Consider the following 25,947-nt stretch of genomic DNA (forward strand, 5'->3'; position numbering starts at 1 on the left):
TGATAAAATTCAACATCTATTTATGATAAAAACACTGCAGTGAATTGGAATAGAAGGAACATTTCTCAACATTGTTAAGGCAATCTACAATAAGCCCACTGCCAACATTATATTAAATGGGGAAAAACTTCAAGAATTCCCCCCCAAAAAAAGGAACGAGACAATAACCACTTCTGTTCAATATAGTACTAGACACTAGCTAGAGCAATTAGGCAAGAAAAGGAAATCAAAGGAGTACAAATAGGAAAAGAACAACTCAAGCTTTCACTATTTGCAGAGGACATGATACTATATTTAGAAAACCCAACAAACTCAACCAAAAAGGCTTATAGAAGTGATCAACAAATTCAGCAAAGTATCTGGATACAAAATTAATCTTAAAAATCAGAAGCCTTCCTGTACACCAACCATAAATCCACTGAAAAAGAAATTCAGAAAACACTTCCATTCAGAATCTCCCACAAAAAAATAAAATACCTAGGAATAAACTTGACTAAGGAGGTAAAAGATCTTTACAAAGAAAATTATAAAACACTGAAAAAAGAAATCAAAGAAGATCTTAGAAGATGGAAGGATCTTCCATGTTCATGGATTGGCAGAATAAATATCATTAAAATGGCCATCCTCCCAAAAGTGATCTACAGATTTAACGCAATGCCCATTAAACTACCAAGATCATTCCTCACAGACATAGAAAAATCAGTCCTTAAATATATCTGGAATAACAAAAAGCCCAGAATAGCCAAGGTAGTTCTCAGCAACAAAAACCATGCAGGAGGAATCACAATACCTGACTTTAAACTATACTACAAAGCCATTTTAATAAAAACAGCATGGTACTGGCACAAGAACAGATACATAGACCAATGGAGCAGAATAGAAGACCCAGAAACAAGTCCACACACTTTCAGCCAACTGATTTTTGACAAAGTGGCCAAAAACATACACTGGAAAAAAGATAGCCTCTTCAAGAAATGGTGTTGGCAAAACTGGTTAATCATATGCAGAAAATTGGATATTAACCCCACTTTTTCACCCTGTACAAAAGTTAACTCACGATGGATGAAAGACTTGGAAATTAAACCAGAGACCTTGAAGCTCCTTGAAGAGGGCATAGGTCCAACACTGCAACACATAGGCGCAGATAAACATTTTCTCAACAAGACCCCAACAAATTAAAAGGAGAATCAATACATGGGATTGTATGAAACTGAAGAGCTTCTGTTCAGCAAAGGAAACTATCAAGAACCTCAATCGAGAGCCAACAGAATGGGAGAAGATTTTTACCACCTAAACCACCGATACAAGACTAATATGTAGAATATACACAGAACTCACGAAACTCAACGCTAGGAAAACAAAGCATCCAATAACAAAATGGGCAAATGAACTAAATAGACACTTCACAAAAGAACAAATTCTAATGGCCAATAAATGCATGAAAAAATGCTCAACACCACTGGCAATCAGAGAGATGCAAATCAAAACTACCTTGAGATTTCACCTAACTCCAACTAGAATGACAATCATTCAAAACACAATCAACAGATGTTGGCGAGGATGTGGAGAAGTGGAAACTTTAAGACATTGTTGGTGGGATTGCAAATTAGTGCAACCACTTTGGAAAACAGTATGGAGAATTCTCAGAAGAATGGGAACAAATCTACCATTTGATCCAGCAATACCACTTCTGGGTATCTACCCAAAAGATAGGAAACCAAACTACCAAACTAATGCATGTGTATCTATGTTCATAGCTGCCAAATTCACCATTGCCAGACTGTGGAACCAGCCAAGATGTCCATCAACAGATGAATGGATTACAAAACTCTGGGGTATGTACACAATAGAATTTTACTCAGCCATCCAAAAAAAAAAAAAAAAAAAAACTCAACTATATCATTTTCATGGAAATGGATGCAACTGGAGGACATTATGCTAAGTGAGATTAGTTAGTCACAAGAAATAAGAAATCAGATGCTTTCCCTAATATGTGAGAGATAGGGAGAAATGGGTCATAGGAGGAACTCTTTAAAAAGGAAATCCTATAGAGGAGCAAACAAGACAACCTAAAGGAGGAGTAAGGAGGGGGAAAGAGGAAAATCTCTAAAACACACAATGTACTTAAACACATTGAAGTCAATCACTAAGCCAAGCAAGGGAAGGAGGGACGGGGAAGGAATGGGGTGGGAATTGGGTAAGGGTTAAATCAGCAATGTGTACATGTCTGTACACAAAAGATTTTTACCCCAATATGATGTTTTAATATGATGCACCAATAAAAATTAAAAAAAAATTGGATGTTTGCTACATCATTTAGAAAACCCCATTATAATCCATTGATCAGGTAAGAAGTCTCCTTTTCTTCACCTGTGGTACAACACAGTATAGACTTTTCTTCCTGCCAGTAGTTTACTCAGGTGTAAGAAATTTCTGTTTGTTTGGCATGAGTGGTGATTATATACATATACGAGAATGTCTCTGGGTATTCATCTCATATTTTTCTTAAGTTACATCCTGGTCTGGAGACCAGCCTTGAGGAGGACAGATTTCACTGTATACCCTGGTGAACCTCTCTCCATGGAAATATATCTCCATGCTACTGTAAATACACAGAATAGATAAACAACCCAGGAATTTGGACAGGTTAGAAAGACTTGTTTTCCTGGGCTGCTTCAGAACCACAAATTCTGGCTTATATTCCAAAAGGGGAATCAGGATGAGTGAGAAAGGCAGGATGTCATATGAAACTAAATTTAATTAATATTTTGATTTAAGTTGGTTAGCTTCTCATTTAGAGGAAATAAATGAATAATAAAAAATTGTATGGAGCCAGGCATGGTGGCGCACGCCTGTAATCCCAGCATTCGGGAGGCTGAGACCAGAGGATCATAGATCACGGACAGCCTCAGCTACTTAGGCCCTCTGCAACTGAGTGAGACCCGGTTTCAAAATAAAGAATAAAAAATAGGTCAGGGGGTGTAGCTTGGAAGTCGAGTGCCCCTGGGTTTCATCCCCAGACAGACAGACACACACACACACACACACACACACACACACACACACACACACAGCTTTCAAGATTTCTTGTAAAAACCTCAGCTTACAACCAAATGTTTATCTGCAAGATGTCTATTTTTTTTTTAACAAAAATGATGGAATGCTAAGTTCTAAGCAGACAAGTGTTTTATAACCTTCCTCACCTGCCTGTAATGTGTAGCCAAATTACAATGCAAAGAGGCTTATGACTTTTTCAGAGAAGAGCTTCAATGCGGAGCTAATAATAAAGACATGTAGATGTGAACAGACTAAAAGAATTACTAATATATAATAAATATTAAGTTTGATGGATAATAATGTTATGTTGTAATTCATAAAATACAGGATTAAAAATGTGGGGCAATATATTAAAAAAGGAATCCTATTTTTTCTAATATATAAACTGATATTTAAAAGTTTTTAAAGGCTTTATAGAATTAGCACTCATATGTGGACTATTCTTTCCATTGCATGTATAGGGAAGTGTCAGGTATATAGAGGTGAGTGGAAGATCATATAATCAAGAAATATGCACTATTAAAAATATAAAATGATATAGCTAAATTATTTAGTACCAAACCACCTCAAAAGCAACATCACTGAAAAATTAGGGTAATAACAAAATATTAATATGAAGTCTAACACTAACCCTATTTTACGTTGCAAAACAGGTATATATACAAGAAACCATGTTTCAGAAACAATGAAAGTGGCACATCTTTGTTTCAGATTCTATGATAGTGGGAAAAGCACTCCATTGAAATAGCTTTTCTAAGGTTTTACATGTTAGTTTTGATTTTCTTGTTTTAACTCTAAGATTTTATTTGATTCTTCTTTTGATTTTCTAGCTCACTCTGAAACATATTTCTACAGTGTTTTTCAAATAAAAAGTAAACTTCAAAATTGAGTAGAAGCAATAATATTAGCATATATAAAAGTACAAGGAATCAAATATATACCATACAAAGCACATGCAAAAAACCTCATATTTTTGTGGCTCTTACAATAAGACCTTAAATGTTAATTAATTATAAGCAATTTAAATTACAAAGGCATTATATTATATCATTACAGTGATATGATTATAATGATCCATTATAATGCATCACTGAAAGTTTACTTTCATTAGCCTTTCTCATTGAATGTGTATTTCTATCATAATAATGTGACTTGATTTTGCCTACTTTATATGCTACTGAATTTATTTAATTTCCCTTTAAAAACAGTCCCTGATCTAAAATCAAATGGTATTATAATTACAAGTTTTAAGTTTCAAGCATAAAGGTAATATAATTATTATTCATTTGCCCACCATTATTTATACTCTAACATTAAGTTTTTCTTAGTTCTATGGATATAATACTTTAAAATAATGCAACTCATGGTAAAATGCTTCAATTAACTAAACTGATGTTTCCTCAAAGACTGTACATAAGTAAGCAATGTAAATATCTATTCCAATTTCCCATAATTTCTATAATAAGTATGTGGAAGATATTATGACCAAAAATAAAAAAAAATAATCCTCAGAAGAAGAATCAAATTTAGTAAGGAAGGAATAATTATAAATTCTAGAATTTGTTAAAATATAGCCCAGCATTTTCGTTGGTCATATTTTTGTATCTTGATTTGTATCTTGTTAGTCTCCTAACAGCAAACTCCAGTCTGATAACAGGCAGGCTTCCGCTGGCCTCTGTGGTTGCCACTCTTAGTGGGCTCAATTGAAGTTGGGTGGCTAGCCATCAGGTAGTCCCAGCAGAGACTCCAGCCATATGCTATGCTCACCTTGATGGGTGAGCAGACTACTGTGCCAGTGAGAGTCTGGGTAAGGCATGATAAATTTGATTTGAATTCCAGGTAGTTGGTATTAAATACATTATCTGCATATTAAACATTGAAGGATGTCACAAGTAGAGGAGCTCATGGCAAAAGATATCAAATTAAAATACTCAGAGCTGGTATTCTTAATTTCTCACTAAGTTTTATTTCTCCTTCTCAAGGCTTATCCTTCATATATACAGAAGAGTCAAATTCCCTATGTGTTGTTATTTAAGGGGTGGTTCCCTTTAATACTTTCCTCATAGTGTCCTAGAGAAACACATTTCCCTCCTGTTGTGAAATTTCTACTATAAAAGTTAGTCTTGGCCAGACCCCTGGAGAAACCGGGCCCAGTACCCTAGGTCCCGGGCAGGGGTCGAGTGGGGCACTCCAGCTGGGGCCCGGGGCGCAGGACTCTGGGCCCTGGGCCGGACTGTGCGTAGCACGCCAGACCCCTGGAGAAGCTGGGCACAGTAAGATGCTGGGTCCCAGGCAAGGGTCGTGTGGGGCATGCCAGCCGGGGCCCGGGTCGCGGGTCACGGGACACTGGGCCCCGGACCGGACCGCGTGTAGCACGCCAGACCCCTGGAGAAACCGGGAACAATAATACCCTGGGTCCCGGGCAGGGGTCACAAGAGGCACGGCAGTCGGAACCTGGGTCGCGGGACTCTGGGCCCCCAGCCGGACCGCGCGTAGCACGCCAGATCCCTGGAGAAACCGGGCCCAGTAAGACCCTGGGTCCCGGGCAGGCGTCAGGCGGGGCACGCTGGACCCCGGAACAGCTGGGGCCCGGGTCGCAGGACACTGGGCCCCAGGCGGAGTAGTGCGGAGCACGCTGGACCCATGGGGAAACCGACCGGGTCACAGTGCTACTGGGTGCCTGATCCCACTACCTCCTCAAACCACATATACTGTCTTCTCTTATTTAAAAAAAAAAAAAAAGAAAAAGAAAAAGAAAAAGAAAAAGGAAAAATATCAGAGAGGGGTTAAGAAAGCTGTGGTGGATGCCAGGACACTGGAGATGCAGACAAAACGTATCCAAATGCACTGGAACTTATGGAAAAATTCCCCGTGAAGGAGGACTGCTGTTTCTCTATATTGTTAAGAATCTTGGACATCACCTGTAAGGAGTTTAGCGGAGACCAAGGAGAAAGGCGGTGTTGAAAGCGGTCTCTGCGATGGCAGTGGAGACTTGTATTCAGGAGAAGCAGAAATCAGATCCTACCAACCTTTTTTTTTTTTTTTTTGGTGAAATTACACCAAAGGTCGAATGCTACTGTCACTCATGCTTAGGGACACTGGACAACATTCAGAGTGGAAAAAGAGCTTGGGAAGGATTTGAAATGGTGGAGGCAGTGGCAATGGCAGTGGCCAGTACTCAGGGGAGGCAGAGATCTGATGCATTACACCTGGAACCTTTAAAATAATAACCCCAGAGGCAGAATGCTACCACCACACACCCTCGAGAACGTGGGACAATTGGTTGGGTAAAGAGGGTGCTTGGATTGGAGCATGCCGAGGGGTGAGGCCAGCGACAGACACAGCAAAGCTGGGATTGGAGCCTGCCGTGAGGCAAGTCCGGTGCTGGAGCTTCGAGACAGTGATTGGAGCCTGCTGAGGGGTTAGGCCGGTGCCGGGGCCAATGGCTTACATTGGAGCCTGCCGTGAGGCAAGGCCAGTACTGGGGCCTTCGAGGCCAGGATCGGAGCCTGCCGAGGGGTTAGGGTGGTACCGGGGCCAGCAAGGCCGGGATTGGAGCCTGCCGTGAGGCAAGGCTGGTGCTGGGGCCTTCAAGGCCGGGATCAGAGCCTGCCGAGGGGTTAGGCCGGTGCCAGGGCCAGCAAGGACAGAATCGGAGCTCACCATGAGGAAAGGCCGGTGCTGGGGCCTCCAAGGCCTGGATTGGAGCCTGCTGAGGGGTTAGGCCGGTACCGGGACCAGCAGCTGGCATCGGAGCCTTCCATGAGGCAAGGCCGCTACTGAGTTTTCCGAGGCTGGGATCGGAGCCTGCTGAGGGGTTACACCGGTGCTGGGGTCAGCGTGGCTGGGATCGAAGCTCACCGTGAGGCAAGGACAGTGCTGGGGCCTCCAAGGCCGGGATTGGAGTCTGCCGAGTGGTTAGGCCGGTGCCGGGGCCAGTGGCTGGCATCGGAGCCTTCCGTGAGGCAAGGCCACTACTGAGGCCTCTGAGGCCAGGATCGGAGCCTGCCGAGGGGTTAGGCCGGTGCTGGGGCCAGCAAGGCCGGCATCGGAGTCTGCCATGAGGCAAGGCCTGTGCTGGGGCCTCCGAGGCCAGGATAAGAGCCTGCTGAGGGGTTAGGCCGGTACCGGGGCCAATTACCGGCATTGGAGCCTGCTGTGAGGTAAGGCCGCTACTGAGGCCTCTGAGACAGGGATCAGAGCCTGCTAAGGCGTTAGGCAGGTGCCGGGACCAGCAGCCATCATCAAAGCCTTCCGTGAGGCAAGACCGCTACTGAAGCCTCCAAGGCCGGTTTGGAGCCTGCGGAGGGGTTAGACCGGTGCTGGGGCCAGCGAGGCCATCAATGGAGCCTGCCATGAGGCAAGACCGGTGCTGGGGCCTCCGAGGCTGGGATCGGGGCCAGCAAGGCTGGGATTGGAGCTCACTGTAAGGCAAGGCCAGTGCTGGGGCCTCCGAGGCCTGGATTGGAGCCTGCTGAGGGGTTAGGCTGGTGCTGGGGCCAGCGAGGCTGGGATTGGAGCCTGCCGTGAGGCTAGGCTGGTGCTGGGGCCTCCGATGCCGGGATCAGAGCCTGCGGAGGGGTTAGGCCGGTACCGGGGCCAATGGCTGGCATCAGAGCCTGCCGTGAGGCAAGGCCTCTACTAGGGCCTCCGAGGCCGGGATCGGAGCCAGCTGAGGGGTTAGGCTAGTGTCGGGGGCAGTGAGACCAGAATCGGGGCCTCCCATAGGCTAGGCCACTGCTTGAGCCAGTGAGGTCTGGATCAGTCCACCGGCTAGCCAGGCCACTACTGGGGCCATCAAGAGTGGGATCAGTACTTGCAACGCGGCATGCACAGAGAACTATCGCAGAAAATAAAAATCAGATGCTTCCCCTAATCAGCAATAACTAGGAGGAAAGGGCCAACAGGAAGAGGTCGAGCTATAGAAAGGGCCCTATAGTGAAGCAATTAAGGTGACCAATCAGAGGGTATGGAATAGGGGAGGATGGAGCCTCTTTAAAATGCAGGAGGTATATAAACAAATGTATCAAAGTTAATCACTAAACAAGCATGGGATCGAGGGAGGGGGAGGGAATGGGATGGGGGCTGGATGAGGGCTAATTGGATGATGTGTGCTTGTATATCCTCTCAAGTCTTGTACTCCAATGTGATATATGATTACAATGCACCAATTAAAAATAAATAAAAAATAAATAAAAATAAAACTATATATGAAACTACTCATTTTTTGTGTTTGCTGATCAGTAATTAAGAAGATAGATTGTCTTAATCATGGTTTCTTGACCAATAATCTCTAAATATATTTCACATTTCTTAATTTTGTTCTTAAATATAAAACTGATAAAATCACAAATATTAAAAAATAGTAAGTCTTTTGGGATAGTTAGATAGACAGTATAAATGGGAAGGGGACAAGCTAATATAATTTCTTGTTCTGAACAACAAATTTTAACCTAACTACCTGCCTAAAATAACACTTTTATGGAATAACATGTTCTCAGTTTTTTACCAGTTTATCATCACTTAACTAAGTTGTATTTTATATATCATTTTGTGAGAAAAAGATTAAAATAGAAAAATATAACCCAAAATCTGATCTTAATAATTAAAAATGATCAGAGTAGTCAATTTGTACTGTAGAAGATAGGTAAGGTGAGGACTCTATTAGATGCTAAAGACAAATGTCCATTTTAGTTTTTACAGCTTAATGTTTTTAAGGGTAAAACGGACAAATGCGCTAAACTACATTTTTATTTATTTTTGTGATGCTGGGGATTGAACCCAGGGTCATTCTACCTCTAAGCTACACCCCCAGCCTGATTTTTTATTATTTATTTTGAAACAGGATCTCACTGAATTGCAAAGGGTCTCACTAAATAGCTGAGACTGTCCTCGAACTGCGATCCTCCAGTCTCAGCCTCCCAAGTATTGGTATTATAAGCACAAGTCACCACACCTGGCTCAAAATCAACATTTATAATGCACTGTTTATGTTGAAAAGGGTTTGCAGTAGGTTTATTTTGGATATTACTAATTGTTTCATCACAATAAGAAGTAAGGATACTGTGAAAAATAATTCATATATTTTGTCGAATAATCACTAAAAGTTGTAAAAATCCATAATTACTACCTAAAAAATCCCACCACATTCTCAATTGGCTCTGAGGGTAGAACCCATGGATTTATCCCCACTGTTTAAAGAGATTCTTAGTAATAGTTACTAAAAAAGTTTTTTAAGCATATTTGAATTCTCTGCATGGTGGCACACACCTGAATCCCAGTACTTGGGAGGCTGACATAGGATTACAGGACCATGGCCAGCCTTAGCAATGTTGGGAGGCCCTCTGTAACCTAGTGAGAAGTTATTTCAAAATAGAAAAGTAAAAAGGGCTGGAAGCATAGCTCAAAGGCAGAATGTTTCAATCCCCAGTGCACCCCCCCACACACACACAATTTTTCTTATTTCTACGTGAAATGACTTATATCTTTTTCTTAAGCCTTAACTTGACACTATTCTGCCTTTAGATTTTTCTTAAGCAAATCTGAGTGGCCATTGTTGAGACTAAAATAAAGAAATTTCACATATAAATTAATTTCATACAAAGAAAAAGTTATCATAATGTATTAGTTTTTTTTTTGTGTGTGTGTGTGTGAGTGTGTGTGGTACTGGGGGTAGAACCCAGGGGCATTCTACCTCTGAGCTGCACCCCCAGCCCTATTTTTTGTTCTTTATTTTTGAAACAGGGTCTCACTGAGTTGCAGAGGGCCTCACTAAATAGCTGAGGCTGTCCATGAACCATGATCTTCCTGTCTCAGCCTCCCAAATGCTGGGATTACAAGTGTGTGCCACCATGCCTGGCTATAATGTATTAGGTGGTAAACAAATGTTCCTAAAATATATTCGGCTTTATTTTCAAAAAGTTTTTAACAACTTTTTATGAATTTACTAACTTCTATTTGTCATAATAATTTCCAACAGAAAAACCTCTCAAAAGGCAAGTTCCAGCACTAATTCATGATTCGTTGTCAAAACTGTAATTGCCACAACTCTTGAAATTCTGGGAGCATATGGAAAATAATGAGCCCTAATAGGTCTAAGGTGAAAAGCTGGCAGGGGAGTGAGTGAGCCAGAAAGTCATCAATTCAGAATGCATAGCAACTGCAACATAGCTTCCCCAGAGATCTCAAACAATGAGTTTTCAGTGAATAACTCGTCTTACCATCACATAACTAAATTGTATATTGCTTCTCATTCTGAGACAAAGATTTAAATGGAAAAAAATTATACAAATCAAAATCCAGTTTTTATAATTGAAAATAAAATTGGCTGTTAATGATAAAAGGTAGCAATTTAGAGTTACCATAACAACCTCATGCAACTATTGACTGACTTAGCAATCTGCTGCCTATTTATATATAGCTCTTAGTTTCCCCCTTTTTCATTTTAACTGGTTTTAGTGCTTGTTGGAGCTAATGGAACAATTGTGTTGTAAGATTACTTTACCCATCGAGCAGTGTACCTCTTCGCTGCTGTCACCACTGTAAAAATCATTCTCCAACTGAGTGTCTCTCCGTGTCACATTGTTATCCTCTTTTAGGTCCAAAACAAATGGGCACTCCTCTGGGGACATATTCTGGGTCTTTCCATGAGGTGCAGATCGTGGTCTAGAGGAAAAAGTGAAAAAGTCCTCTGGTCCCATCTGCATTCCCTCTGCCTGCGGACTGTGCTCACTGTCTGGGCTGGAGTGTAGCCACAGGTGAGACGTGTCAGAGCCATCCAGAAGTAGAGACTTTCCTCCAGACGTGGAGTGAGGAATGTGATCATCATTTCCAGGAAATATCCACTCATCTGACATTTGGGAAGGATGACAAAAATTAGTGTTCCATAAGTGTTATCTTAGGCAGGTAGTTAGGTTAAAATTTCTTTTTGTTCAAATAGAGCCTTATTAAATAGGACAGAAGCCAATGACGGCAATTTATCTACCATTTTGCAAGTTGGTAGATATTCAACACATAGATAAATGTCTCTTTCTACAGACAACTAATTCATTTGTACTTTCTCCCCATTTTAATTGAAAAACTGGCCATGATATTTGTAAGTCTGAAATAATTATCTCCTGTCTTGCAGCAAGTTCTTCAGAGCACAGCCTCATTAACTTGACATTCCAGAAGGAGGAAACCACCCAACTTTAAAAGGTTGAGTTACTAGCATCTCCTTTTAACTACAGAAAGACAGTGCCATAGTTAGCAAGTTTCTTTAAACAAAAATATTATTGTTTGGATTATAAATCATGGAAGAAAGAAAACCATGGAATGGTTGACAGTCTTTTTCTCACCATTTTGTCTGAAAAATAGAGCAATTCAAAGACTAAACTGAGTAGAATTTTCAAGTAATAGTAAATCCACAGAATACAGTTAATCTGAATGTTATGTTGGATTTTTTTGGACACAGTGTTTTGACATTAAAATTCTTTTGCACGTTATTTTTCTTTAAAAATATTGTACATAGCTGGGTGTGGTGATACATGCCTGTACTCTCAGTACTTGGGTGGCTGTGACAGAAGGATTGCAGGTTTGAGGACAAATAAAAAACAGAATAGGGCTGCGGTATGGCTCAGAGGTAGAAGCCCCCTGGGTTCAATCCCTAGTATCACACACACACACACACACACACACACACACACACACACACACACATATACTACTACAGAGAGGTAAGTTCTTAATAAACTTTTAAAATACTTTATTTGCCTTTCAACACCAGGCTCCAGAGAGGGGGGGAACTCAGAACGGAGCTCAGAGCCAGAGAGGAGATACGCTGATCTCACAGCCGAGGATGTAGCAGCAGCGCCATACTGACGGCGGCAGTGGCGACTTCACCAGACAGCACCAGACCAACGAACTCAACAGCCCACCAGGCTCCAGAGAGGAGCGGCGGACAGCGAGCCGGGGTGAGTCGCTGCAGATCAGCCGGGCAGGATTCGGCAGATTTTTCGGTGCAGGGAGCGTCTAAAGCTCCCAGGGGCTGGGCTCAGTGCACCCTGCAGGGACTCAGAGTGGAGCTCAAAAACAGAGAAAAAAATATGCCAGCCTCATGGCCGAGGGTGTGGCAGCAGCGCCATATTGCCACCGGGGTGGAAGCAGCAAATTCACCAAGTCCACTTCAGCTCCATCGGCGCACTCAACAACAGTGAGTCAAATTGCGGCCTCTAGAGGAGAAATCCCAGTACTGACTCCCAGGGACTTGACCCAGTGGGGGAGTGGTGGTGGCAGAGATATTACACCATAGGAGAATGCCAAACCTGGTCCCCCCCATGGTCTAAAGCAGCCTCGATTGACTCCCTGGGTCTGAGACTCTGCGATACAACCCAGTAGAGGAGTAGTGGGAACTGAGATACCATACACTCGAGATCCACAGCACTTTAAGTGAAATCGTAGTGACCCAGGGAAGAACCCAGAGAAGGCACAAACTTCCAAAATCATGGGAAAGAGGAATAACAATGGAGCAATGAATGCCCACAACCCCACAACATCAGAACCCGATAAAACAGAAATTCAGAGATTTCTAGAAGATCAAATCAGGAAAATAACTGTAGAAATAATAGAGGTGTTTCGAAAAGAATTCAGAGAGAGCCAAAGAGAGATAAAGAATGCAATTAATGAAGTAAAGGCCTCAATTCAAAGCACAAACAACAGATTAGACCACATGGAGAATAGAATCTCGCTCCTAGAAGATGATCATTCAAAAAATGAACGCATAGTTTCTAATTTAGAAAAAAAAAATCCGACAGCAGGAATCTGACATTGAAGAAATATGGGCCCATTTTAAGAGAGCTAACCTAAGAATAATTGGAATAGAGGAGGGAAAAGAAAGCGAAACCAAAGGGATCAACAATCTCTTCAAGGAAGTAATAGCAGAAAATTTTCCAGACATAGAGCAAGAGGTCGATACACAGGTCCAGGAAACTTATAGAACTCCCGTTAGAGAGGATCAGAGAAGAGGATCCCCACACCACATAATTGTCAAAATGACCACTGTGGAAGCCAAGCAGAGAATCGTAAAGGCAATAAAAACAAAGGGCCAAGTGACATTTAGAGGGAAACCAATTAGAATCACTCCAGACTTCCCAAACCAGGTCATGAGAGCCAGAAGGGCTTGGAGTAACATATTCCAAACTCTGAAAGAAAACAACTTCCAGCCAAAAATTTCCTACCCAGCAAAACTTTCTATCAAATTAGATGGGGAAATAAGAAGCTTCCACGACAAACAGAAACTGAAGGAATTTATGTCTTCAAAACCAGCGCTAGAGAAAATACTCAAAGAGATTAACTACAAAGAAGAAATAGGTAACACACACCAGAACCAGAGAAACAAGAGTTTCCATCCAACAGACAACTAAGATTGGTTATCTGTGGAGATTCATTATTTATGTTAGTCTTTTACCTATCTCTAAATGGTATTGTTTGCTTTGATTGTTGCTAATTTTTAGGATTTCTAGTTGGAATATTAATATACCTTCAGATATAGCATTTGGAAATATTTTATCCCATTCTATCAGTAACTTTTAACTCTGTTTACATTGTCTTTGGATATACAATATTTTTTTTTTATTTTCTAGGGAGTTTATTTACCCTTTTGTTGCCTGCGCCATTGAAATCATATCCAAGAAATCACTGCCAATTTCAGTGTTGTGAGGTTTTATGACCCAGATTTTCTTCTAAAAGTTTATAGTCTTAAGATTTATATTTAGGTCTTTTATCTATTTTGAGTTAATATTTGTAAATATGTTAGGTAAGGGTCCAATTTTATTATTTTTCATGTAATTATTATTTTTCAACAATATTTAGTTAAAATATTATTATTTCCTCCACCAAATGTTCGTGTAAACCTTGTTAAAAATAACTTGACAGTATATGGAAGAATTTATCTGTAGGCTTTTATTTAACTCCAATGGTATATATATCTGCCTTTAGAACAGTACTACACTGTTTCAATTATTGTAGCTTTATAACATTTGAAATCAGAAAATATACATCTTCTAGCTTTGTTCTTTTTCGAGATTGTTTTGTGTATCTAGAGTCCATATTCCATATTAGGATAGATTTTTTCTGAAAAATAAATAAATAAATGTGTGATAGTTTCACCTAAAAAAAAAAGAAAAAAATATTCTCTGGTAAGAAAGAAAGCAAAAAGAAATATTGAAATGTTACCCTTAAGTCATCAAAAGCTTGATATCAGACAAATGAAACTGTTTTGTGAGATTATCATTGTTAATTTTGGATAAATTGCTATAATACTAGATGTCAACCACTAAGCCAAGCATGGGAAGGAGAGATAGGGAGGGAATGGGGTGGGGATCAGGTAGGGGCTAACTGGGCGATGTCTGCATGTATGTCTACAAAAGTTTTTTTTATACCACTATGATGTATGAATACAGTGCACCAATAAAAAAAATTAAAAAAATACTTTATTCCTTTATATTATATTGAGATAGATATAATCTTATGATTTAGGTAATTTGGAAGAATTTACCTGTATAATAAATATTATTAAAAGCATGCTTACTTTCTTCTTTAGAATGACAGCAGAAAAAAATTGAGCATTTTCTCAGTTTAGTGTATTTTCCTTGAAATTTACTTTTTTTTGCTGCATTTTTAAATGGTAATGTTTTACAAGAATGTGTTTTGAGGAACTGTAATGTGGATGTGGTAATTTACACCTGATTCTTTTTTTTTTTTTTTTTTTTTAGTGATACTGTGGTTCTTGGAAACCCTTCCACCTCCAGCCTACACTCCCAGACCTATTTTTATACTTTTTTATTTGAAAACAGGGTCTCTTAAGCCAGCACAGCTGGCTTCAAACCTATGCGATCTTCCTGTCTCCACCTCTCAAGTGCGGGGATTACAAGTGTGAGCCACCACACCTGGCTACACCTGATTCTTGAATCCTATTGCAGTTATGATCATAATAAAAGTAACCAGGAGAGATTTGAGATTTGGTAACTCTAAAGCAAAAACTATAAAACAGAAACTTAACTAAAAATAATACTGATGACACAAATATAAAATATTTCACAATTGCCCTTCCTTCCTTCTTTCCTTCTTCCTGTACTGGGGATTGAACCCATGGGTATTCTAGATCAGAGCTAGACTCCTGGCCCTATTATATTTTAATTTTTATTTTGAAATAGGGTCTCATTAAGTTGCTGAGAATGGCCTTCAACCTAAGATCTTCTGTCTCAGTCTCTCAAATACTGGGCTTTATAGGCATGCAACAACATACATGGTTGTATTTATCAGTTTCTTAACCTAAGGCTACCACTATACGGCATGGCTTGTCTGTAAGAAGAGAGATAAATGTACAGTTCTTAGGGAAAATCTGTTAGAAAGTGGCTTTATATTTTCAGGGACAGAGACTGTAGGTGCATGATCAGCAGCAGGCTGAATCTGCTTCTTCTGTTCACCTGGAAGAGTGTAGATGGTTCTCAGTCAGTTTAGCTATGGGTAGGTGAAATAAACAAGTATACTGGGAGATCCTGTTTGGGACAGCAAAACCTTTTTCATAGTGCTAGGCACACAGTGGGCATTTTACTAACACAGTAGGTGTTCTAGAAATGCTGAAAAAGGTTACAAAAACAAATCTGTTGTGTTATGTATGTGAGTATGTGAAAGAAATTGGAAGGAAAAATGAGAATATTTATTATACAACTGCACAATTTGTATGACCTGTTGCCAAACATATTAACTGTCAAAAATCAAAGCAGGAGTGTTTAACACCAAACTCACTCTAATTATCTCATGACCACAGGCTTTTTTAGAATTTGTATTTTTATTTGTATTTTTATCCCAAGCATTTCCATATCAATTGTAATGAATAATTTGGTGTGTTTTCTTGGGAAAATATGTAAATTAATGTGTAATCAAAATATTGCAGCAAACAAGACAAATTAGTTTTTCTACACAGTCAGATTTATGCTAGAGACACTAATTGAACCTATCATTTTAATGAAGGTTTCAACACTGCATAAATAAGACTGACAAACTACACACAGTTTTCATTTATTTTCCTTTTTCTCTCACTCAAAAATAATTTGCTTTTGTAAAAGCACACTCCTGCTGGGCAAGATATGTGGATGGGATCCTTGCTCTTTGCTCCTGCCATCTCCATTTATAAAGGGGACTGGAGAGATATAACAGTAGGTGGTCATTGGAGAGTTTCATGGAGATAATTTATAATTCTAAACTTTCATCCTTAATGGGACAACTGGGGCATTAAAACTTAAAAAGAAAAAGCACTTTTTCATCCATTAAAGTATGACATAAAATAGAGGTTAAATAAGGAGATTTATAAAAAATTATAAATGTTAGCAAGTGGCAACATCACAACTCTTCAAAATGATTTTGTTTTAAATATTTGTTGCAGTTCTATTTTATTAATAGTAAAGATACTCACCTGCTTGGTCAGGGGGCTGGGGTCTTGGAATGCTGGGATTCTGTGTTTCGGGTCGTTTTGGGGTCCCAGCAGTGAAGACAGTTGTTTCTTCTTCGTTTTGGTTTTTTCCTGAAGAATTGCCTTTATTAGAATAAATATTGTCCATGTTTTTCACTTGATATTTTAAAAAAGCATTTTTTGAATAGTGGTAATTTGGCTTGCATTTCCATTTTATTATTTAAAAGCAAGTAAGAGGTAATGACATAGATGATATGCAGCTTTTAAAAAAAATTCTGGTACTAAGGATTGAACCCATGGGCATTCTACCTCCAAGCCCCATCTTATATGGAAACAGGGTCTCACTAGGTTGCTCAGACCCTTGCCAAGTTGCCAAGGCTGGCTTTGGACCTGCAATCTTCCTGTTTCAGCCTTCCAAGTACTGGGATTACAAACATGCACCATCATACCTGGCCAGTTTTATTTTTTAAGTAGAATGTTTAAAGATGAACTCATCTGCAGTTTTGCAGAAGTTCACCTTAAAATTCTTTGTTATTTGCACAGGAACATTTTAGATTTCAGTTTTATGATTTGTGATAAAAAGAGTTTCAATGTCCATATAATTTTTAAAGGGTCTTATACTTTTTTTCTTGGATCCCACATAAGAGTGTTTTTTTAAAAATTGCAATTGCTACTAAATATGACTTTTTTTTTAAAATCTAGCTTTTAAGCTTATTCAGCCTTTGAGAGTAAAAGTAGGAATCCTTTATTTCTGTGTACTACCTATTTAAGGCAGCAAATCTTTGTTAGGGCTCTAGAGCAATTCTTTTGCAGAAAAATTGATTTCCATAATCCCCATAGAATGGACATTTATATTTTAAATGAATTGGCTCATAATCCTTTAACATTTACAACTTGTAGAGAGATTCCATTGCCCTGAGTAATATGTAGATCTACGATAGTACTGAAATAGTGCCATACCACTGGGTGCTGCTATCCTTTCTCTGCTGGTGCTTTTTAACCCAAACTGTCTTCTGTTATTCTTATCTGCTGATATTTCTTGAGGTGGGTGTGGATGTATAATATGAAGAGTGGCTGGTACATTTTCATATCAAAGAACAAAAGCCAGGGCAGAAAGTGTTATATTACTTGAAATAATTCAGTAAATATAATTATCTCTATGCTCAGAATATTCATGTATTATTTTGACATTAATGTAAAGCTGATTTAAAACCACAATTTATTCCTTCATAGAAAATAGGTGTTTATTCCCATTCCAATATTAGGATCATTTCAGGTTTCAAATTACTGACAAATTTTATTTGTAACATTTATAGGGTGATATGAATAATTGGTTGATGTTAATCATGCAATATGCTATGTTGAAATATTTAAAAAGGAATTAACAGCCAATTCAGTTAAAGAGGAAATATAGCTGAGTATATTAGAAAGTAGTTTCCCAAAGGACCCTGGAGAACCAAGGTCAAACTTGGATAGAATTCTTAAGTATAATATAATTTTGGGTAATGATATTCATAGCAACATTTAATATTTGCTAAATGTTTCACTTCTTGGTACAGTATGGTACACTTAATGGGCTTTTCTCATGGAATCCTCCCAGGGACCTTTGAGTCAGTTACTATTTATTATTACTATTAGTGTAGTAGACCCTAAAAAGTTACTAAAATAAAAGGCTGAAGTTTTCCCTTTCCTCTGTGATGCAGGAGTGTTCTCCAGTTTTCAGAGACAAAGGAAACTCCAGTGGCCACAGGCCTAATAAGCTGGATGGGTGTATCTCTCTTTAATTAGCCTGATGATCCAGGTAGTAAATTCTGCTTTTCCAGACCCTGGGCTGTGGACAGTCTAATCTTTGGCCAAATAACTCAGAGGAGGAAAAACGGGGTTTACACCTAGCAGGCCTGTGTTATAAAAAGAAGAGAGGTATTTAAATTGTCTAGTCCCTCTTATCAAGCTGGCACTTTGTTTACACTTGGGAAAGGACTCTGCACTGGTCTCATCTCCTGGTTGCCTAGAGGGAGGGGCTATTTCCATTAACTTGCAAGGCACTCTCTTTGCTAGTATCAGCTTGCTGGATTGGGGAGGGAGCAGAAAACTCCTAAACCTTAACTCTTAACTAAGAATGTAACTACAGATAAGTGACTTGCAGGAGGAACGGTATCCAGGCAACTGCTTCTAAAGACACATATATCAGTAACTTGCTCAGGAATTTCCCCTCCTCACCCTCCTGGTACACAACTTCTATCACTGTCACATTTCAACTCTCTATAAGCTTACCTGAGTGCTTCCACTCTCTGTCACAAATCTGCAAATTGGGAGCTCATATTGAGCTCTAGGCCAAGGTTTTTCAGGAACTATTCTAGCCTTGGCCCACCGGTGTAATAAACTTTCTCTTTTTCACCCTAACTGGCATTAGGTCCATCAATCCAGAGAATTCTACAACATTTCGACTAGGAATAATGTAATCCCCATTTTAAAAATGAAGACACTGAGGCTCAGATGGTGTTAGTAACTTATTTAAGGCCACACAGAGAGTCAGTAATAGATCTGAAACGAGGTATCTATATCATTCATTCCCATAAGTCAGTTTTATATTCCATAGGTGTGCCAGTATTGGAAAATTGCTCCAGTATTAATTTCCAAAATGTAAAAAGCAGTCAGAGTCTGGGTGCTGTGCAGGCTCTCAGCCAGGGAGGAGCAGCAGCTGTTACACTGCAGAGCCTCCTCTCTCTGCCCTTTGTTCTAATGAGTAACCTATAGTAAGGCTGTAAAGGAAATTAAGGCCTTTAGCCTTAAAAGTGCTATAGACTATTGAAACCTTTACCCCTGGAAATACGTAGAGGCCCTCAGTGCCTCTGTTTACCTTGTGATCTGGCCTAGTTTTGGAAAGTTAAATTCCATGTGCTACTTCAAAGTACCCATAGTTGATGAGCAACTGATATAGACCAATAAAACAGAGGCAGAAGCCAGGTTGATTATTGACCCCCGCACGTAGTTAAGTACATTGTCTAGAGGCACAGAGGCACCACCCAGCTAAGAAATAAGTGATTAGCCCATTTCATTGGTAATGTTGATATGAACATACCAATACAAAATCTATTTAAAGGCCAGGGATGGAGAGGGGGTAGTTTCATTTCCAGACTCTCTAGGGTGTGTGCGTGCTGCTTTTTCATCTCTATTTCCTACTGATTTTGTAATAAAGACTTGTTAAAGCTGCACCAAGCTGTCTATTGATTTAAATTTCCCTATTCAACAAATTTTAGTTGAATAGAGGAAAACGAGCCCACAGTACCATTACAGCAGTCACATAAGGGATACTGTCTGTAACAGTGACCATTAACTTCTTAATCAAGTAAAATGAATTAAAATGTTCGTTTACAAATCTCAGTAACTCCGACAAGTAAGAAAGGGTGGACAAACTGGGAGTTGTAAGTCTTAGATTCTGATGTAAATTCTAATAATTACAAACTAAGTCACTTTGCCTCTCCATTAGGCTTGAACTCTCAATCTATATAATGGTTGACAGAAGTCCTTTCTTTACTTACAGGGTTGTTTCTGTATCAGTGAGAGAAAATAAAGGGCACTTTACAAATGGAAGAGATTCCTTGAAAGGTGAAGTTGAGCAAGAAAACTAGAAATGTACATGTAGTTTCCAAACTGTAACTGCTGCTATTTTACTCTTATATCATTATCATTAAGCAAATACACAGCATACTTAATTCTACATGGTAATATGTATATAAAAATTTTAAATATACTTTAATAATCACCACACCTTTAATTATTAAATAGTAATACTCTAATCATGAATATAACTTCTGATTTATCTTAACAAGAACATTTCCCATTATTTTCACTAGCCATCAATCTTTCTTACCATGAATAGGTACAGTCTGCTTTATTTGGTGAATGTTTTCTTTATCTCCTTGTTCTTCAGATTCAGATATCAGCAAGGCTGACATTTCTGCACTTTTAACACACTTCTCTACTGTAGACAACTGGCATAATCGGCTATTTTTGGGCCCAATAGATCTTACTGTCTATAAGAAAAGGAATTAACCTGTACATTTAAAAATATAAGAACTATACTTATCTTTTATAGAATATACAAAGAAAAAAGTATTTGTATAAATGAAGAATAAGGGAAAAATTAGAGAAAATGACGTTGAAAAGTGAAGCAAAGTAATTTGTATAAAATTAGAAATTAAAAGAGAAAAATAATGTGAGATAAAATAGATCAGCAAATTTCCTAGATACATGGATTAAACTGTACTTATTTATAATATGCCGTCTTCAGTAGGTAAGAGTTGAATTAAGAATCACTGTATATGTCAAGGTTTCAGAGGAAATTAAGAATAAATAACATCTGGCAACCTCTTCATTGTATGGTATCTGGTCATAATCCAACATCTTTTTTTGAAGGAGCTGGCAACATGTGCTTTTATATATATGCCTATAAGTCTCTCTCCACAAGTTCCTCCCTTCCTGCTTCCCTCCTTTCCTCCACAGCTCTCTTCATCATTTACTATGCCACTCATGCTTGCATAGCTCTTCAAACCTTTTTCCTACCTCTGTGGAAAGCCTCATGTTATTCCTTCTGCCAGAGAGGGGAGGTGGTCCGAGAACTTTGGATCCAAAGGCAATGTGACACACATCTTGATTTTTACTGTTCCGTACATTACCTGTTCCTCTGTTAATGAACTGATCTGTGAAGGGAAGGTAATAATTGTACATTAATGGGTGTAATAACAACTGCCATGGTACAGTATTTTTGAAAATACAATTCAGGTATCATATATTCCATGATCCCAACCCGCCCTCCATCCTTTACCCCTCCCTCCCTTCCTTCCTTTTATCCATTCCTTTCACTCATAAGTTGCCCATATTGTTATGGTTAGATATAGAATGTCCCTTGAAGAGTTTGGAATTGATATAATTAAGTCATGAAGGTTTTAATCTTATCAGCGATAAACTGATTGCAATGAATTTACTGGGTGGTAAACCTAGGCAGTTGGGATCTGGCTAGAGAAGGTGGATCCCTGGAGTGTGGCCTCAGGGACTGTGATTTTGGCTTGCCTGCATTCTCTGCTACCAACCTCCATGGTGTTAGAGCAGAGCATTGCTTTCTTCCTCTCTGCTTCCTACTGCCATACCTTGAGCTTCGCAGATCCTAGCTTGACACGGACTGAACTCAAAATCTCCAAGAAAGTGGGAGCAAACAAATCTTCCTTCCTCTAAGTTGTATGGTCAGATCCTTTGGATTATGACACTGAAAATATTGACTGAGACACATATGATTCATGATCCCAATCTTCCCTTCTTGCTCTATTTCCTCTTGATAAGTTACCCATATGATCCATCCTACCCTCTTTCTCCTTCTCAATAAGTTGCTTAGACTGGCCTCTTTCCTGGTCCTCATACCTCAGCAGGCCAAGTATTTAGGATTACAGGTATGCATCATTGTTCCTGGTTCCCTTCAGTATAAATGCAGCCAGATCTTGGCCAGGCTGCAGAGCTGGCGGCCCCGTGTTTCTTTTCTGTTTCTTTTCCAAAGCCAGCAAAGAAGCAGTGGATCCTCGTGAAACCAGTGAATACAGATCATCATCAAAAACAGATGGCATTTCACTCCATGCTTGACAATGATCTGGCTACCCAGATGACTCAGTCAGATACTGAGGGTGCACCTGAACACATCTCTTTTTTTCTGTAAGTATCTGGAGTGGCATGCATCAAAACCTTAAGTTAACAAGCTGTCCCAGTGGGAGACCATCCTGTGCAGACACAGGGATTCAAGGGGTCTGACACTGCAAATCACCAATGTAGAGGTGGGGGCCTCTGTCCAACTCAGCAGAAATGTGAGTTAACTGACAGCTCCTAGAGATGTAGTCTCCAGTTTGCAGAGCCCTTGTAGGGTCTCCAGGGATCACTACAGAATTCCCAGCCATGGTGCCCAGGGGAGAAATAATTCAGCCTACTGAGAAGCAGGCTCAGAAAGCAATAAACTTGCACTTAGCTGTGATGAGGCAATACAAGCACCAATGCCAAAGGCCAACAAGGGCTCACTGTGATTGCAGTCACCCAAAGCAACAGAGGTGTCCCTGGGACTAAAAAACAAAGCTACTCAAACTTCAGGCTTAGAACTGTACAATCTCTCTCTGTCAGAGCTTGGGTCTTGGGCAGATAGCAGTGGTGGAGATGGTGCCATCTTGCCCAGGCTGTGCCTGGAGGCTAGGAAGCCAGGGGTCCTGCAGGGTTTCATGTGATCACAGCTACATAATGGAAACTCAACACTCTCTCTGATAGCAGAGTTTGTGATGGGGATGCGTGCAAGCTAGTTACTGTCAGTATTTCACATAATTGTAATAAGCAGATCAGGAGCAGTGTCCCAGGGAAATCAAAGCTTAGGGAGCTGGGCCACAATCATGGAACATAGTAATCACTGGCTTTGCAGAGTCTAAGCCCACTGGCCTCAGAGGCCAGAGGACATATCAGAAGAGAAAAAGTGGGTCACTTCTTACTAATAAAAAGAACAGTCCAACAAAAAGATGATAAACATTTATGCCTCAAATGTGGAAGAACCCAATTTTGTAAAATAAACTTTTCAGGACATGAGGTCTCAAATAGACCCCAAAACAATAATATTGGGAAACTTCAACACACCATTCATGACACTAGATCAGTCTTCCAGACAAAAGATGAGTAAAAACTTTTCAGACCCAAAGAATACTATAAACCAAATGGGCCAAATAGACATATCTAGACTATTTCAACCAGCAACAGTGGAATACTTATTTGCCTCAGCTTTCCATGGAGCCCTCTCCCAAATAAACCACACCCTGGGCCCCAAAGCAAGCACCAGCAAATTAAAAAAATGTAATATACTTCCCAGAATCTTCTTATATCACCATGGCATGAAAGTAGAAACCAACAACAGGAAGACCAAAAGACATTACATAAATACATGGAGACTGAATGATATACTTTTTTTTTTTCCCCCAGTACTGGGGATGGAATCCAGGGGAATTCTGCCTCCTAGTGTCATTCCCAGCCCTAATTTTTTATTCTTTATTTTTGAAACAGGGTCTCACTGAGTTGCAAGGCGTCTTGGTCTCACTAACTAGCTGGGGCTGTCTGTGAACCATCATCTTCCAATCTCTGCCTCCCGAATGCTGGGATTACAAGTGTGCGCCACCACACCTGGTCTGAATGATACACTCTTGAATGAGGATTGGTTCAGAGAAGAAATAAGGGGAGAAATTAAAAATTCTTGAAATTAGATAAAAATAGAGACACAGTATACCAAAATATATGTGACAGTATGAAGGCAGCGTGAAGGGGAAAATTTCTAGCAGAGTGCTCACATAAAAAAACAACAAACAACAAAAAACCCAGAAAGTCACCAAATAAACAACCTAATTATATATGCCTCCAGGACCTAGAAAAACAGGAACAGTCTAATCTCAAAACCAGTGTAATCCATTCATCTGTTGATGGACACCTATGTTGGTTCCATAGATCGGCTATTGTGAATTGTGCTGCTATAAACATGGGTATGCATATATTACTGTAGTTCTCTGATTTCAACACATTTAGAAAGATACTCTCTAGTGGTACAGCTGGATCATATGGTAGGTCCATTGCCAGTTTTCTATGGACTCTCCACACTGATCTCCATAGCAGTTGAACTAGTGAACTAGTTTATTTTTAGATTGCAGAGGACTTCACTAAGTTACGAAGGCTGGCTGTGAACCTACACTCCTCCTGTCTCAGCCTTCCAAGTACTGGGATTACAAGTGGGAGCTGCTATGCCAAGCTCCAAGAATATATTTTAAATGGAGTAGGCAAAGTCAGGGGATCCCTGAAGGTTTAGGGAAGATAGCAAACCGGTGTCATCTCCAGGAAATGGCAGGGCGCTTTGCAAATCCTCTTGCCTTTCCTTCTGGGGATGAAGCATTCAGATATGACTGAGTTTGGGCTACTGGAATATGAGAAGAATTTGCTGAATACTAAAACATTCTGCATTACCCACTTTGTGCTCTCTTTCTTCATCTCATGACAAGATACAAAAGATTCTGTGCAGGACTTTATGGTCCCCTAGGGCACTAGGTGAAGGGAGCCCAGGCCTCTGAATGACCACAAAGAATGCCCAAGGAACTTAGTATTGAGGATTCCTTGTTACTACCATTAACGTATGAGGAACAGAGCAGGCAAGAGTGACAGTCCTTAGCTAAACACTACCCACTACCTAGAAACCTTCTGCTGGGCCCCACCTGCAAGATAGGACCAACTTGGATATTATGATGGTCCCAAGGAAGTTCATGTTGCCCTATAGTCCTGGATATACATGAACTATGGTCCAAGTGTATATATATAGTGCTACCCACCTGTGGCATTGTTTGAGCTCCAGTTCTTCCTGTCTGACCTACTAGCCTGAAACAATCCCTACAGCTAGTTACGTAGTCTCAGTGGCCTCTGCTGTACAGCTGTAATTTTACATATGTGGAATTGAAATCCACATGTATTAACCTAAGAAAAGGCACACAGGTTTGTAAACATACCATACATAGGAAGCCCCAAATATTTAAGTCTGTGTGGAATTTATGTATATCAATGTGTGACTTTTTATATAGCCACACATTCCTTGTAATGAAGTTGAATATAGGAAGAGGCTAGGCTAGATCGCTGACTTAAACTGTAAGAACTTCTGCTGGACAGAACACATGAGTTGGATTGATTTAGTGAGGAGGTATATATTATGCCAGTTTCTTTAAGTTCTCTATGTCTGAGGTAGAAGAGAGATTTCAGTTGTCTAACAGACAGAATCAAAACTAGTGTGTAGAAGTTGCTGCAGGAAGTTTTTAGATCAACATAAGGAACATTTTTCTCTAATTCAAGTATGTCTGCTTGTCAAGGTGCTCAAATTTCTGTCATTTTGAAGGTATCCAAGCAGAGGATAATTTAAGATATATTTAGATATCAGATAACTCCATAATTTATATCTCTATTCCAGTCCTTTCTTCTGTACTCTCTCCACTTATATCCAGTGGGCTTCTCTGTCAGCTCTTATGTAGTATTTCAGAAAAACCTCAAGCTGGAAACCTGACCTAAGAGAGGTCATCACAGACTACCTGAGCAGTTAGAACCTGGTATGCTTGACACCTCCTGCCACCCTCTCCATACCTACTCCATCTCCACTTCTCCAACATACAAGCACCATCCTCCTTTGTCCAGATGACCACAAAACCTCACCAGTGATTTACTGGGCCTGTTATGGGGTCCTCCCCCATCCTTTCCCCCAAATGCAGTCATAGTGGTCTTATGCAACATATGTCTGGTGAAGTAATTCCTTTCTTCGCTGACGCTCTTCAATGGTTTCTCTACTGTTCTCAGGATAAGAAGAAAGCCTTTCATTTCACCTGTAAAAACCTGGACAGTTGGTGGGG

At 39.9% G+C, this 25,947-nt stretch overlaps 1 protein-coding gene across 1 annotated transcript in view; it reads right to left on the reverse strand.

Moving 5' to 3' along the window:
• Positions 1 to 25,947, reverse strand: part of CFAP20DC (CFAP20 domain containing) — a gene marked incomplete at both ends in the record, with an annotated part of 331,976 nt that overhangs the window by 109,261 nt on the left and 196,768 nt on the right. Inside the window, 5 exons of the mRNA XM_080715044.1 lie at positions 10,578 to 10,906; positions 16,511 to 16,630; positions 17,468 to 17,581; positions 20,382 to 20,544; positions 21,074 to 21,210. Coding sequence (XP_080571170.1) covers positions 10,578 to 10,906; positions 16,511 to 16,630; positions 17,468 to 17,581; positions 20,382 to 20,544; positions 21,074 to 21,210 — 863 coding nt within the window. The remainder of the gene's footprint in view (positions 1 to 10,577; positions 10,907 to 16,510; positions 16,631 to 17,467; positions 17,582 to 20,381; positions 20,545 to 21,073; positions 21,211 to 25,947) is intronic.

The sequence above is a fragment of the Muscardinus avellanarius genome (genome assembly GCF_963383645.1).
Source record: "Muscardinus avellanarius genome assembly, chromosome: 18".
Classification (NCBI taxonomy): domain Eukaryota; kingdom Metazoa; phylum Chordata; class Mammalia; order Rodentia; family Gliridae; genus Muscardinus; species Muscardinus avellanarius.